The 12722-nt window shown below is 37.4% G+C and overlaps 1 protein-coding gene across 2 annotated transcripts; it reads left to right on the forward strand.

Annotated features, from left to right (window-relative positions):
• The first annotated feature begins 3510 nt into the window (after positions 1-3510).
• On the forward strand, positions 3511-9760 carry LOC103708877 (phosphoglucan phosphatase LSF2, chloroplastic). 2 transcript variants are annotated; one of them, XM_008793976.4, is made up of 5 exons: positions 3517-3910; positions 5950-6155; positions 6681-6851; positions 7436-7645; positions 9278-9760. In XM_008793976.4, exons 1-4 carry the CDS (start codon positions 3631-3633, stop codon positions 7637-7639), a joined length of 861 nt encoding a protein of 286 aa, XP_008792198.2. In that variant the 5' UTR covers positions 3517-3630; the 3' UTR covers positions 7640-7645; positions 9278-9760. The 2 variants fall into 2 exon arrangements, with proteins under 2 accessions (XP_038988322.1, XP_008792198.2); XM_039132394.1 differs by lacking the exon at positions 9278-9760 and having other exon boundaries at positions 3511-3910; positions 7436-7646.
• The last annotated feature ends 2962 nt before the right edge of the window (positions 9761-12722 follow it).

Here is a 12722-nt window from a genome sequence, read left to right on the forward strand (position 1 = left end):
GCACATGTAAACAAATCTAATAGCATGTCTACTTGCCAAAAGAAAGAAGAAGACCAAGACAAAGATTGACTTTCTACTGTTAGGCCTTTCTTTTGTTTCTATGTCAACAAGTATATTTGTTTTCAAAGTAGTTAAATGTTATACCACCTCATTGAACATTGAGAGTTTTCATAACATTGCACGGTAACTTACATGTGATTGATTACATGGTGATACTGCAATACACAATTTACCATATACATGGTTTGCATCCAAGATTCACGACATGCGCACTTTAATACCCATAGATTGCCAACACACTAGTCCATTCTCTTATATATCTAGGTAATGCAATTTTTTTAACTAGATCCAGGCATACATTATGCATGCAAGAGGAAACATGGATGATTACGATTAGAGACATTAGAAAATAGCTGAGATATGCAATTGTGAATTAGGATTTAGAAACCTTGGTTTTTTAAGAAAAGAAGGTAAGAGAGAAAAGAGTCAATTAAGATGCCGACATGTGAATTGGGATTTTAAAAATCTTGATTTCTCAAGGAAAAAGGAGATAGAGGCGGTTTGTATCTTGGAATTTGCAAGTTGAAATTCAGAAAAAAAACATACCTCATTTTTGACTTTGTAGATTCAAGATTGTGTTTTTTTTTTAAGATTTGGGATGGTTTTAGAATTCAAGACAAAAAATACCCCTATCCCTCACTTGTAGGTTTGTATAAGCCCTATTTATACAAGTATAAAGTAAAAATTGCTCAAATTTGTGAATGAATGATTTTTAATATATAATTGGTATTTGATGTGATGGAAAATTTGCATAGATTTTGATGAAATTTAATAATGAATGATCCAAAATGTAGAAGAGCATGATAGCAGAATTATGCATATTTTATATTATGAATTCATAATTATTAAGAGTGTTATAAATTTGAGAATGGACCTGCTCGCATTGGAAAACTTCCACAAGTTTTCCACACTATATGCAAAAACTGGATAGGGATTAAACTTCCACCGTAAAAGAGACGTATGCAAGATTGTCACTATTAGTAAATTCTTCTTCTTCTTCCTCTTTTCATATCTTCATTATATGGGATTAGACTTATCAAAACTCTCCTGCAGTATTTGGTTCCTAGTTAAGGGGTTGATAAGGGAAAGTTACTGGCTTAACCAACCACGCACCACCGAAAAAAAATGATGGTAACTTTGTTTGATCAAAGGGGAAAAGCTAGTTGACATGGCTAACTTTAATTCATAGGGAAGGGTGAAATAAAGCTAATTAAGCCAACAAACATTCCAGCCTCCATTTTTTATCTTGTTTTAATCTCTGGGGATAAATAATTTACTACTCACTTTCACTTGCATCTCTCACCCTCTCCGGATTACTGCTACTGCCCACTATCCACTCCTTGGCTCGAGATATGTGGAGTCCCTCCTCCTGCCTTCTTGTGAACCCTTTCGGTGCTTGGAGACACTCATGGGTCCCTTCCCGAGCCCTCTTGCTGACCGAGCCAGCTGCTGGCTTTTAATGGCCACAGGCACCATCGTGGCCCAATTTAGCCTCGGCATCACCTATTGATTTCTCCTCCTGTGCCTTATCTTGCCTTGGTTAGTCCTTAGCTCCACATCTTCTACAATCTTGAATCGTGGATGCCTTGGCTCTGTCATGCAGCAGTCGTCTTCTTCCCCAGCTCCGACATGGTTTCTGATTGCCATTGAGCTCTCTAGAGATGTGTTGCTGCCTCCTTTCATCTCCTTTCTTTTTATTTAATCTTCATTGCCTATATCAAGTAAGTTGAAGCCTGCTCTTAAAGGTCTCTATTTTGTTTCAAAGGCTTCAGGCATTCGCCAGACTTTGCCCCCCAATCTCTCTCTCTCTCTCTCTCTCTCTCTCACACACACACAGAGCCATTAAGGAGGAGAGGTAAGATCTCATTGGTGTTCTAAACTCGAAAGTCCGCTTCGATTACTTTTAATCTCAAGAATAGTTGGTGCATGAACATTTAGTTGAACAGGAGCAATGAAGCCCCCGATTATGTGGGTTGAGCATTCAGACTTGGGCTTAGCCTTGTAGTTTTATTTGTGTTTTTGTTTTTACGGTCTATTTTTGGACATTTGCTCAATGATTTGATGGTTATAATTGACAATGCTAGTAGAAATGATTTCTTTGAATGAAGTTAGTCATTATGGGCAGGACATGCTAAAATCCATTTGACTTTCCCTGAGCGTGGGGCAGGACATGTCATTCAATTATGAAGTACGGGCTTTTATTGGTAGTCCTTGGCTCGGCCACAGGACCTCTCATATCTGTATGGAAGTGGCGACTGCAAGGTCACTGTCGATGCATGATTGGCATGGCCCATGCTTGTCTTATTTGAATCCCATGATGCATTTTGTGAACCCATTCAATGGACATGACGGTACGTGTGAGTATACATACGAACGAATATTTAGTTTCACATAAATTATTTATTAAATAAATTTTAAATATTTATATAAAATTAAAAAATTTAAATAATACATTTCAACTAATATTTTTAGATGAGGTTTCACATTGTTACAAATAGTATCAAAGCGATCTCAGCCCATAATTTATATGGATTAGGAGATACTGCAGCACGGATTCATAAAGGCTGATCACGGGCCGATCGTAATGCTTGTGATTAGATTTGAACTCTTAACCTGACGAGGATGTCAGGACTTAAAAAGAAAAGTATATAAGAACCCGTTTTTAATACTATACAACCTGGTATTAGTTATTGGCAGAGCTAATAAGCTATTTGACAAATGAGTAGGGTACAAGTGTACAACAGTTGTTCATCCCTTCTGAGAGCTTTTCTTGTTCCCCTCCCTCGCAATTTTACGTATGTTTCAGTTTTTATAAGGAGCATCAAGATGTCTTGATTATAGACAGAATGGATGATGTGTAAATAAATCTCTCTTGAGAATTCGTATGCACCAAATGAGTGCTAAGCCGGATTTTGTGGATCATACGCAGATAGGCAGTTTGCATCATCCATTCTACAGAGCATTTTCCTTTCATCTTAGTTTTTAACCCAACAAATCACCTGTTAGAACAACTAAGAACCATTTATTTGTTAAGATTTCCAACATAGGCCACATCCAAATGTCTAGAACACCATTTATTTGTCTGAGACTTAGACAATATATTTTTGCCTTAAGAATAGATTAAGTTCAACCCAAGTCAATTTAAGCAGGACCTACTTTCATGGGTCTAGTCTTGACTTTCTATTTTGAGCTAAACCCAAGGCCCAAGCAGAACCCAGTCGATCTGAATCAAATTTCTGGGTTCGTAATTCCCACAACCCAATAATTATTTCTCTCACAAAAAAAAAAATCAAAAATCAGTACCAATTTCCTAAAAATCTTTCAGCTGTACTCAGCTCACCCTGAAAAAATCTAGAAAAGTCAAAAACATTACAGAATCTATGGCTCACAAAAACCTGCTAATTCGCCTCACAGGGCTCGCGCTCGCGCTCGCGCTCTCTCTCTCTCTCTCTACATATGTATACCTACAACCGAAGCTCCTTAAATAGCACTGAACCGACGAAGACTCGAGCAAAGATCAAATCTTTGACATAGCGAGAGACGAGGAGGGCGCGAAAAGCGGGTCCGGAGATGGGGACGATGGCGAACGGTTGCTTCTCCCCGGCGCTCCAATCTCCCCTGCGATCCATGGAAGAGGAGGCGCTGCTCCGTCGGAAGACCGTCGGGTCTTTGAAGCCTCTCAGAAAGCGTTCCAGAAGGAACCCGATCTACTGCACGATCTCCGGGAGCGGAACGGTCGAAGAGAACCGCCCTGGAGGAGGACAGACCGGCCCCAAGCGCAAGGTGGAGGACTATAATACCGCCATGAAGAGGATGATGAGGAACCCGTACGAGTACCACCATGACCTCGGTGAGAAATGAATCCCCTCGCAGAGAAATCTCATCCAAGTTTCTCCCCTTTGTTTAATTTTTTGTATATTATTTTGTAAGGTTGCTTAAAAATTTGATCTTTGTGAAACTGTTGCTTGTTTGTTAGCCGAATCGTCTACTGTGGTCTATTTTGGGGTCATTTTAAGCGTGGCATTGAGTTTGTTTGTTCCCTTGATATCCATTTCAGCTTCAAATTTATTTTGTGATGATGTGGTCTGAATTATTTTGTTTTATTATTATTATTATTTGTCGAGACTGGTTTCAAAGTTTGGAAAGAGCAGCACTGACATGCCATTTTTGATTTGGTGGTTCTTATTACTGTTATTTGTTGATGAAGAAAGTTAACTTTAGCTTATTGCTTTAGTTTTTTAAAGTTTTCTGCTAAATTAACGGTTGTGTGCCATTTTGGTAATATATTTTTTCCCCATGTTGCACGCATTGACTGAGTATAATGATTCTCTCTTTCCCATGTATTAGTTAAGGATGTGAACTTTCAATGCTCTAATCCATGTCTCATTCCAAATAACACCATTTGTCTACTTTGTCTCAGGATTTACCGACTGGATATCTGAAAATCATTTCCTCCAACATTCATTTAACCAAACATATACTCGATGAATCATTTCTTCTCTTCTAGCTCGATTAATCTTGTGGTACTTGATTGAATTTTTACCTTTTTCTATCCCCCAAGTATGCCTACCTTTGGAAAAGCTTAGTTAAGGATGTGAACTTTCAATGCTCTAATCCATGTCTCATTCCAAATAACACCATTTGTCTACTTTGGCCCTATTCTTCTCTTCTAGCTCAATTAATCTTATGGTACTTCATTGAATTTTTACCTTTTTTTATCCCCCAAGTATGCCTACCTTTTGAAAAGCCCATTATTCCTTGTGGCGATAATCAAAAGCCAATGTGCATGCCTTCGACATAAGGCGTAATGTCAGAACTCAGAAGTGCAGTGGATGCCTTGTATGAACTTCTATATGCAAAGATTATGTCTTTGTATCAGGAAATCCCATCCTCTGGGCCTTCTGTGGTATGCCTAATCTTGAGACTCTGAGGCAAGATGTGCTGCCAATAAACACATTAAAGTGATCTTATCAAATTAGTTGCTCCAAAATCCACACTAGGATCTCGTTCTTGCTTCTGTCTCTGTTTCTAGGTGTTTTCAGAATTTCCAATCAAAATGGAACATCCAAGATTTTTGGTCTACCAAGTCAACATGGACAACACGATGAGTTTATGTTTGTTCGAGTTATCTTTAACCTGTTACAGATGAAATCAGTCAGAAATCATGGAAAATGCATGGTCTTATGATGGAACTACATGATTTGTCCTCCTCCTCCTCATCAACCGAGACTAAACTTATTAAATAAAATGATGCCATCCTAAAGATATATGATAACCTTGATTACATCATCCTACTTGAATGAGAAAAATTGAGGCATGATGCCCTGATATTCTCTGTAATCATAATATCTACAACTTATGCCATTTAAGTTCAACAGTTTCTTGTATAGGTTTTGTTCAACCATGGGCAGAACAAAGCTGGCTCTAACTAGTAGATCAGCTTGGTTTTGTCTGGAATGGTTGTTCGGCTAACAATGGTAATATCTCTAGGACATCTAATGATAAATAATTCGATTTTTAAGTCTTTTTCTTGGAGTAATTGGAACAACTGCCATTATTTGTCATCATTTCACCAACTGAAGAGGCTTCCTTTTTTTTTGGGTTGATTAATCATAAGCTTCATTTCGTAAATAATTATCAAGGAAAAGAGAACAGCAAGAGATTAGGCTAGCTAATGGTTGTTTTGGTCGCCATAATTCTTTTCTACTTCTTGCTTATGGCCATCCCTTGGTCGGCACCTGGAAAAACAAAAGTAGTCTGGAGCTTTTTTTTCAAATGTTTTATGGATTGGATCTGCTATCTTTCAAAGTTGTGCATCGTAAACAATTTTTAAAGAAAAATATTATTTTTTCAAAATAAGGTTAACATTCTTCCAACTTCGGTATATAGGCATGAACTATACTATCATAACTGATAGTTTAATTGTGGGCTCCCAACCTCAGAAGCCTGAAGATATTGATCATCTGAAAGCAGAGGAGAATGTAGCCTACATACTGTGTTTGCAGCAGGACAAAGATATCGAGTATTGGGGGATTGATTTCCAGTCTATAGTCAAGAGGTGCAAGGAACTTGGTATTCTCCACATGAGAAGGCCGGTAAGCCATTTTCTCCCTTTTTCATGCTATTACTCTTGGAAGGAAGGAGTGAGTTGATGGATGCTTGCCATTTTCTCCTGTTACCTTTTTCCGTCGGATCTCTTACTACTAGGTCGGATCGGATGTCAACCTGTGGAGGCACCATTTGTGACTATTGGACAAATTCCTTCTTTCTTTTTCTTCTTGTTCTTTGCCATATGCCCATTCCGGGACGGATTGGAAGAGGAATTCAAAATTCTTTCGTAGATGAGACTAATCACACCTGCTCCGTGAAAAATTCTTACACCAATTATTTTTTCATTTACGAGCGAGTATTACACAAAGAATTTACAAGCGGATGAGTTTGAGGCCTCAATAGCTTAGATAGGGAAAAAATACTATACTCCAATATAGGGTGCTAGGGCTGAACTTTCAAATCTAGGGAGCCGACCACAGAAGCCTGCTAGGTAGTTTGAATCTTCCTCTTTTTACTCAGACAAAGAATTATTATTCTCTGCTGATTTTTTTTTCAATTTGTAACATCAGGCCAAGGACTTTGATCCAGATTCACTGAGAAGTCAACTGCCAAAAGCAGTGTCTTCATTAGAGTGGGCTATATCAGAAGGAAAAGGAAGAGTTTATATCCACTGTACTGCTGGATTGGGGAGAGCACCTGCAGTTGCAATTGCCTATATGTTTTGGTTCTGTGACATGGATGTAAGTCCTGACTTCTTATATATTTTCTGTCTTCCCACTTGAAATGATTAAATCCCCCAACCCCATCAATGCTTTTCTCTATCAATGGGTGTTCATGATAACATGTTTTTACAGTAGAATCTATAAATACCTTTAAGATATATGCATCTCTTTTTGGGTAGTCTATGCAAATGGTTTTATTACTATTTTATGATATTAATTTCTGCTAATTTAACCTTCCAGACACTATGAAAAGAGAAATAGAACTTCTATACTTGCCATTCTATATTGAAGAAGGTTCATTATGACTTTTTTCTTGTAAGTTTGTTAAGATGCTCTTATTTATGACAAATTCTTGGCATTATCTGCTTTATTTAGCCCAAAATGTTGGCGATAAGTTTCTCGTCACCATCATGCCTTCTCATGCAATGTTAGTGGCCAAAAATTGACTAGCATGCCGAGGTTTTGGTGTGTTTCATCTTTTTATAAATTAAAGACAGTTCTTTCTGCCTTGTTACACATGTTTTTCTTCTTCTTTTCAGCAAAATGGTGGGTGATTGCCCCCTCATGATAATTTTTTATACTGTTATGTCTCTTCCAAGCAGCTAAATACAGCCTACAATACACTTACTTCAAAAAGACCCTGTGGTCCTAATAAGAGAGCTATTCAAGGGGCTACCTATGATCTGGCAAAGAATGATCCATGGAAAGAGCCTTTTGAGAGCCTACCTGAATATGCTTTTGGGGATATTGCTGATTGGGAAAGGAAGCTGATTAAGGACCGAGTTCGTGGAATGCGTGGAGCTTGAAAACAGGTACAATTTCATTATAATTCTCAAAAACTAGCTGCTGGCTTTTGTCTTTGCTCGTATAAATTCTGTTTCTCATTGAATCTAGCTAGATGTTTCCAATGTTTATTTCATGCTTTACACTTCTTTTATCTGCATAATTTACATCAAATTGATCTAGCAGTAAGTATTATGAATCTAATACTATAATTGATCGTCATTGATGGAACAGGAAAAGAAAGATAGTACAAGATTGCAATTTTAAAAGCTGGAACCCATCCAAAGCATCCATACAAGATCATATGATAGATAACAACATAATAATTATGAAAACAAGGAATCCTTTTGTCTTTCCATTCTTATGTTGCATAGAAGTTTTAGGGACTTAACCCCATTAAACCACCTTCTATGTCAAGCAAATGGCTGAGACAGGGCTTGTGATGAAACCTGGGATTTACATGGGAAGTTCCGGCAACGAAAGGATCTTCTGCTAGTTTAAGAGATAGATGAAAGTTCAAGCCTTGTCCTTCCGTATCTATAGGACAGAGCCTTCCATCATTCTGATTTGCTGCCATATTTTGAACAGTTATCTTCATCACATCAAAGTTAAGCTTCATAATCTTATATTGAATATACCATTATATTTGCTTTGTTAGTGCATGCAAGTAGCATATTCTGTCATCAACATTCTGCTATGTGTAACATATGTTACAGAAGAAGATGTCAGTTATGAATCTATTTGCAGATCAGATCTTGATTGCGTTTGGTCTTCTGCACAGTCTTGGTTGGTGTTTGGTTTTCTTCATATTTCCATTTCTTTTAACCAGCTATATCATTAACTAGATAACCATTCGCCGACGTGTAGTAATTATACTCCATTAAAATTTCTGACAGAAGTTACAGGACCTGCGCTTCTGTTGTCTGGCTTGCTTCCACTCTTAAATTAATGTTATTTGTAACTTCATACTCAAGCTGGAAATTTTTCAAAAGTAAATTGAGATTAGAGAGATCTCTTCTTTCGTATTTGCCTTCTAATTGCTTCCATGACATGTTTATGGTCTTGCTAGAAGGTTAATCACCTGATGCTTCTTTGGATATTTTTTGATGGCACTATGACAGGAAGTTACCTCTTTATCTGCTTGAATTAACTCTAAATTAAGTGTCATTTTTCTTTCCTTCTGTATTTCCTGTTCTCTTTTTACAGATTATGTTGCCTCTGGTTGCCCAATAGACCTGTTTTATTGTTCTTTTGTTGCCTTCAGTTATTTTATGCCTGTATCAAGGTTTATCATTTTGCTTGGTTGGCTGGACCTGTCAGACCTTATCTTCATGCTTGCATTCAAAGCACTCACAATGTTCTTGCCATTAGCTGTTAAATATCTGTTAGAATTCTTCTTAAATGCTGTTGTTACTGACTACAGAGAGAAGATTATTGTTTACAATAGAATGTATTATTAGCTCGTAGAACTATCAATCACCATACGGGACAAAGCTGACCCTTCAGTTCATGGCTTTTTCCTAACAATGTTGGTTGGCCAATAAATCCTTCTTTGCTTTTTCCTTCCGTTTAAGGATTACATGTCCAAAATGAAAAGCTTCCGTATATTTTCAAAACTATACCAAATTCTGCATCGTTCTGACATCTTGTCATTCATCCAGGGCCCCTTTCTTACCGATGGTGTCTCTTGGATCTCACAGCACATGGAGAAACCATCTAAAATAGTTCTCGTTCGTGAATTTCCGAGTGGTGCTACTCATGATCTTCTCTAGTTACACGTATGTTAACAAAATGAAGATTCAAAAGAGTGTCCAGCCTCAAAAGAGAAGTGCCATGAACAAATGGTCTTCTCAAATGAAAAGCTCATCTATGAAAACAACCCGAAAGATCTCTTAAATCAGGAGCAGGATGTATTCTTAATTTATAGTTAGTGACTAGAGCAGGTAACCGATAAAGATGGGAAAATTGCAAACTGTGCCAGTTTGAGATGATTGTAGTATCACTTGCAATTGAATTCAATAATTACTTGTTCTGATCAAATAAGTAATGTGTCTTTGAAGGTTCTGGACTAACTGTTATGCCTGCGATATATGTAAAAACTGATATAATTTATTCTGGCAAGATTATTTGTTATGGATCACTTATGTGGAATTGCAATTCAGAGGCTGAAATTAAAACATATTCTACAACTTTTATCCTGCCTTGATCTGCATCAGACGTGCCGAATGATGGTAACCAGAATTTAAAAGAACTAGTTCATAATTCTCTTTTTCTTTATTCTAGTTTCTATAGAAAGCTAGCTCTAAGGTATATATCACCTCCTCAAAGCAGCAAGTCAAACAGAGCATGAGGAAAATTGCAGGGCAGTATTATAGTGTTCTGACATCATGCAAGTAGTGTAATGCAAAGATGTTTTCAACATTAGGTTTCCTTCGACTTCTTTCCCTTCTCCGTTTCTTTCCCGCCATCCATCCTCTTCTTCCTGAACAACTAAAGCAATTTCCTGGATGGAATTAATCGGTAAACAAGCAATCTGGAATTGGAGAGTTTCCATCCACTTGCTCGTCATAGAAGGAAATTAAAGATAATGGGAGCAAAACTAGAATTGCTTTTGAGAATATTTGGTCTTAAATACTTTGCAGTAAAGTTCAAGAATAGATTTGTCAAATGAAAACCTACACTGTTGACGATAATCTATGATGTCTAAAGTGTTAGAAACAAGTTTTTTATTTTTTTAAAAAAAGGGTCTTTAATCCTATCCCATGCATCAAATGGACGTAGAATACATAATTTCAGAGGTATGATATTTGATTGGATTTACGGTCTATGACAAATTTGGGTTTTGATACGTAGATAAGAGATCTTCGGATGAATTATTAGTTTCATACTTGAAACATCGTGACTAAGGATTCCTAATATGGATTTTTATTTGATATATCTAATGCATCGATTTTCATCATGAAGCATTTAGGATCAATTGCTCTCTCAAGAGCAACCTAGCTTTCACTTAAAAAATATTTGATAAATGGATGGAAACTACTTCCTTATTATTATATGACAGTGTAGGAAACTGGAGTCATGAATCGTGCAGTTCCACAATGGCATACAATTTACTTTTGTATCAACTTTGGACTAAATAATTAAGAATCTGTCACCTTTCGCCTTAAAAAAGATACACGAACTCCACCAACCCTGACTTCATTTCCTTGCCACTCTTGTTACGGTAGCTTGCGTGATTGCGTCCAGTCATTTGACTGCGGCCGGTTCCATGATCTCGTGACCACGAAAGGTGGAGAAAGAAGAAGAAACGCAGACGGTTCTTTTTTTTCTTGAGCTGCTGCCCATTTTTTTCCCCCTTTATTTTATTTTTTTCCTTTTTTTCTGGTGCCTATCACTGTTGTTGGTCAACGGAAGCTGCTTCTTCCTTTTTGTTTTTTTTTTTTTTTTGTGCGCGCGCGCGCACGCGCACGATGAACCGGCTGCTTTACAGATCCTAGAGTAAATATATTCATTTGCATCAGTCAAAATAATATTCCAAAATAAATGAGAAAATCCGACAAAGCCTTCTAAAGCGCCGGACCATTGTCATCGGCTATATACTAAGCCATCCAGTCTGCTGCCCTATTTATGCCATTAAAGGCTTACTTGATAATACTGGAAGAAACATTCGCTGTCATTAAAGGCATACTTGATAATACTTCTTCGAAACACTCTTTATCTCCTTAGGATTATTAATGAGCAAGGGTACTTTGTAAGTCAGTTAACCAGGTTTTAGACTCAAGCAGCAGTGAGGTTATGCAGCTAATAGTGTATAAGCATTCTTTACCTGTATAAACATGAGGTCCAACACACCTGAAAGATGACTACTAGGAATTCGCATATACTCAGTTGTATGCCTCAATCTCTAATTACTGGAGTTTTCTTTGGAGGATAGCTATCTTTTGGCACCATTTTGAGATTTAACTAGCCAGGAATGGACAGTGGCAGATCAAGCAATTAGGTTGGGAAGATTTGGCCTGAAGATGAATGGCGGATAGAGTTTAAAGAATCCTTGGATATGGCCTGGTCCTTTCTTACGTTCCCAGTTCCTACTCACTTGTGAGATAATCATAACATTAAGTTGGTAGACCATCAAATAGCCATTTAGTGGTAAATTTAGCAGTAACTCTTTGGAATATAACCTTTCTTTGCAGTTAAAGGACGAAAAATTAACTTCCTAAATCCACATGATAATGTTGGTGCTTAAATTGGATCTGTCATCTTTGCTCTCACTAAAGGATACCTTTTTTTTTTTGCACACGAGATCAATAAACAGACTAAGACTTGACAATTGCATCAAAGATGGCAGATTTGAAGCCTCTGAAACGAAATTTCTGTGCATGTTGAAGATAATCTTGTTTACTTTGGAAGGAGTTTCCAGCAATGGCTTGTAGCTGCTATATTCAATGAGGGCAAGGGACAGTTCATCATTTGTACTTCAAATTTATAGTCTTGACCTACCAAAAATTTAAAACTACAGAGATCTTTTTCGTCGCCCATAGAAATATTCAACATGCAAAGGATCCAATAACTGAGCCCTGAGAGCAGAAGAGAAAGGGATCGAGCTTGCTTGGCTGGGAAAAATATCTACGAGATAGATCCTGTCCTGGAGAATTATTGCTTCCCATCTTAAAGGACAATTTCCGTTGCAAATTATTGTCTATATCAATGAGTGGGATTTAGGTGGGCCTATGAATCAGACGACAGGATTCCTTTCCGTTATGAGTCCGGTCTGGGAGCTCACTAAAGTGTTGGGGCGAGACAAATGAACCAATGTTTTCCAAATGGTCCAAAATCTAAGTTCTTCGTCATCTTCTTATTTCGCAAGAAACCAATCCACCCTTGCCTCGTGGCAGGAGAGTGTTCATGTGCACAAGCCATGTCTGTATCGGGATAATATGAGGTGACTGGTTTTAATGAAATAAAGAATTTAAATAAAATTTTATTTGACCCATCACAATCGTAGCTTAAGTTTTATTTCCTGCAACTTGATGGAGAAACTGCTACTAATCTGGTCCATATCCTAATCTTGATAAAGTTCAATTTGAGAGGAGATCTAGACCCATG

This window comes from Phoenix dactylifera, chromosome 12 (genome assembly GCF_009389715.1).
Source record: "Phoenix dactylifera cultivar Barhee BC4 chromosome 12, palm_55x_up_171113_PBpolish2nd_filt_p, whole genome shotgun sequence".
Classification (NCBI taxonomy): Eukaryota; Viridiplantae; Streptophyta; class Magnoliopsida; order Arecales; family Arecaceae; genus Phoenix; species Phoenix dactylifera.

Coding starts and splice junctions, on each gene's coding strand:
- LOC103708877 (XM_039132394.1), top strand. CDS start 3,631: ATGGGGACGATGGCGAACGGTTGCTTCTCCCCGGCGCTCCAATCTCCC. Junction 6,156..6,680: donor TTCTCCACATGAGAAGGCCG/GTAAGCCATTTT, acceptor TTGTAACATCAG/GCCAAGGACTTTGATCCAGA. Junction 6,852..7,435: donor TTTGGTTCTGTGACATGGAT/GTAAGTCCTGAC, acceptor TCTTCCAAGCAG/CTAAATACAGCCTACAATAC.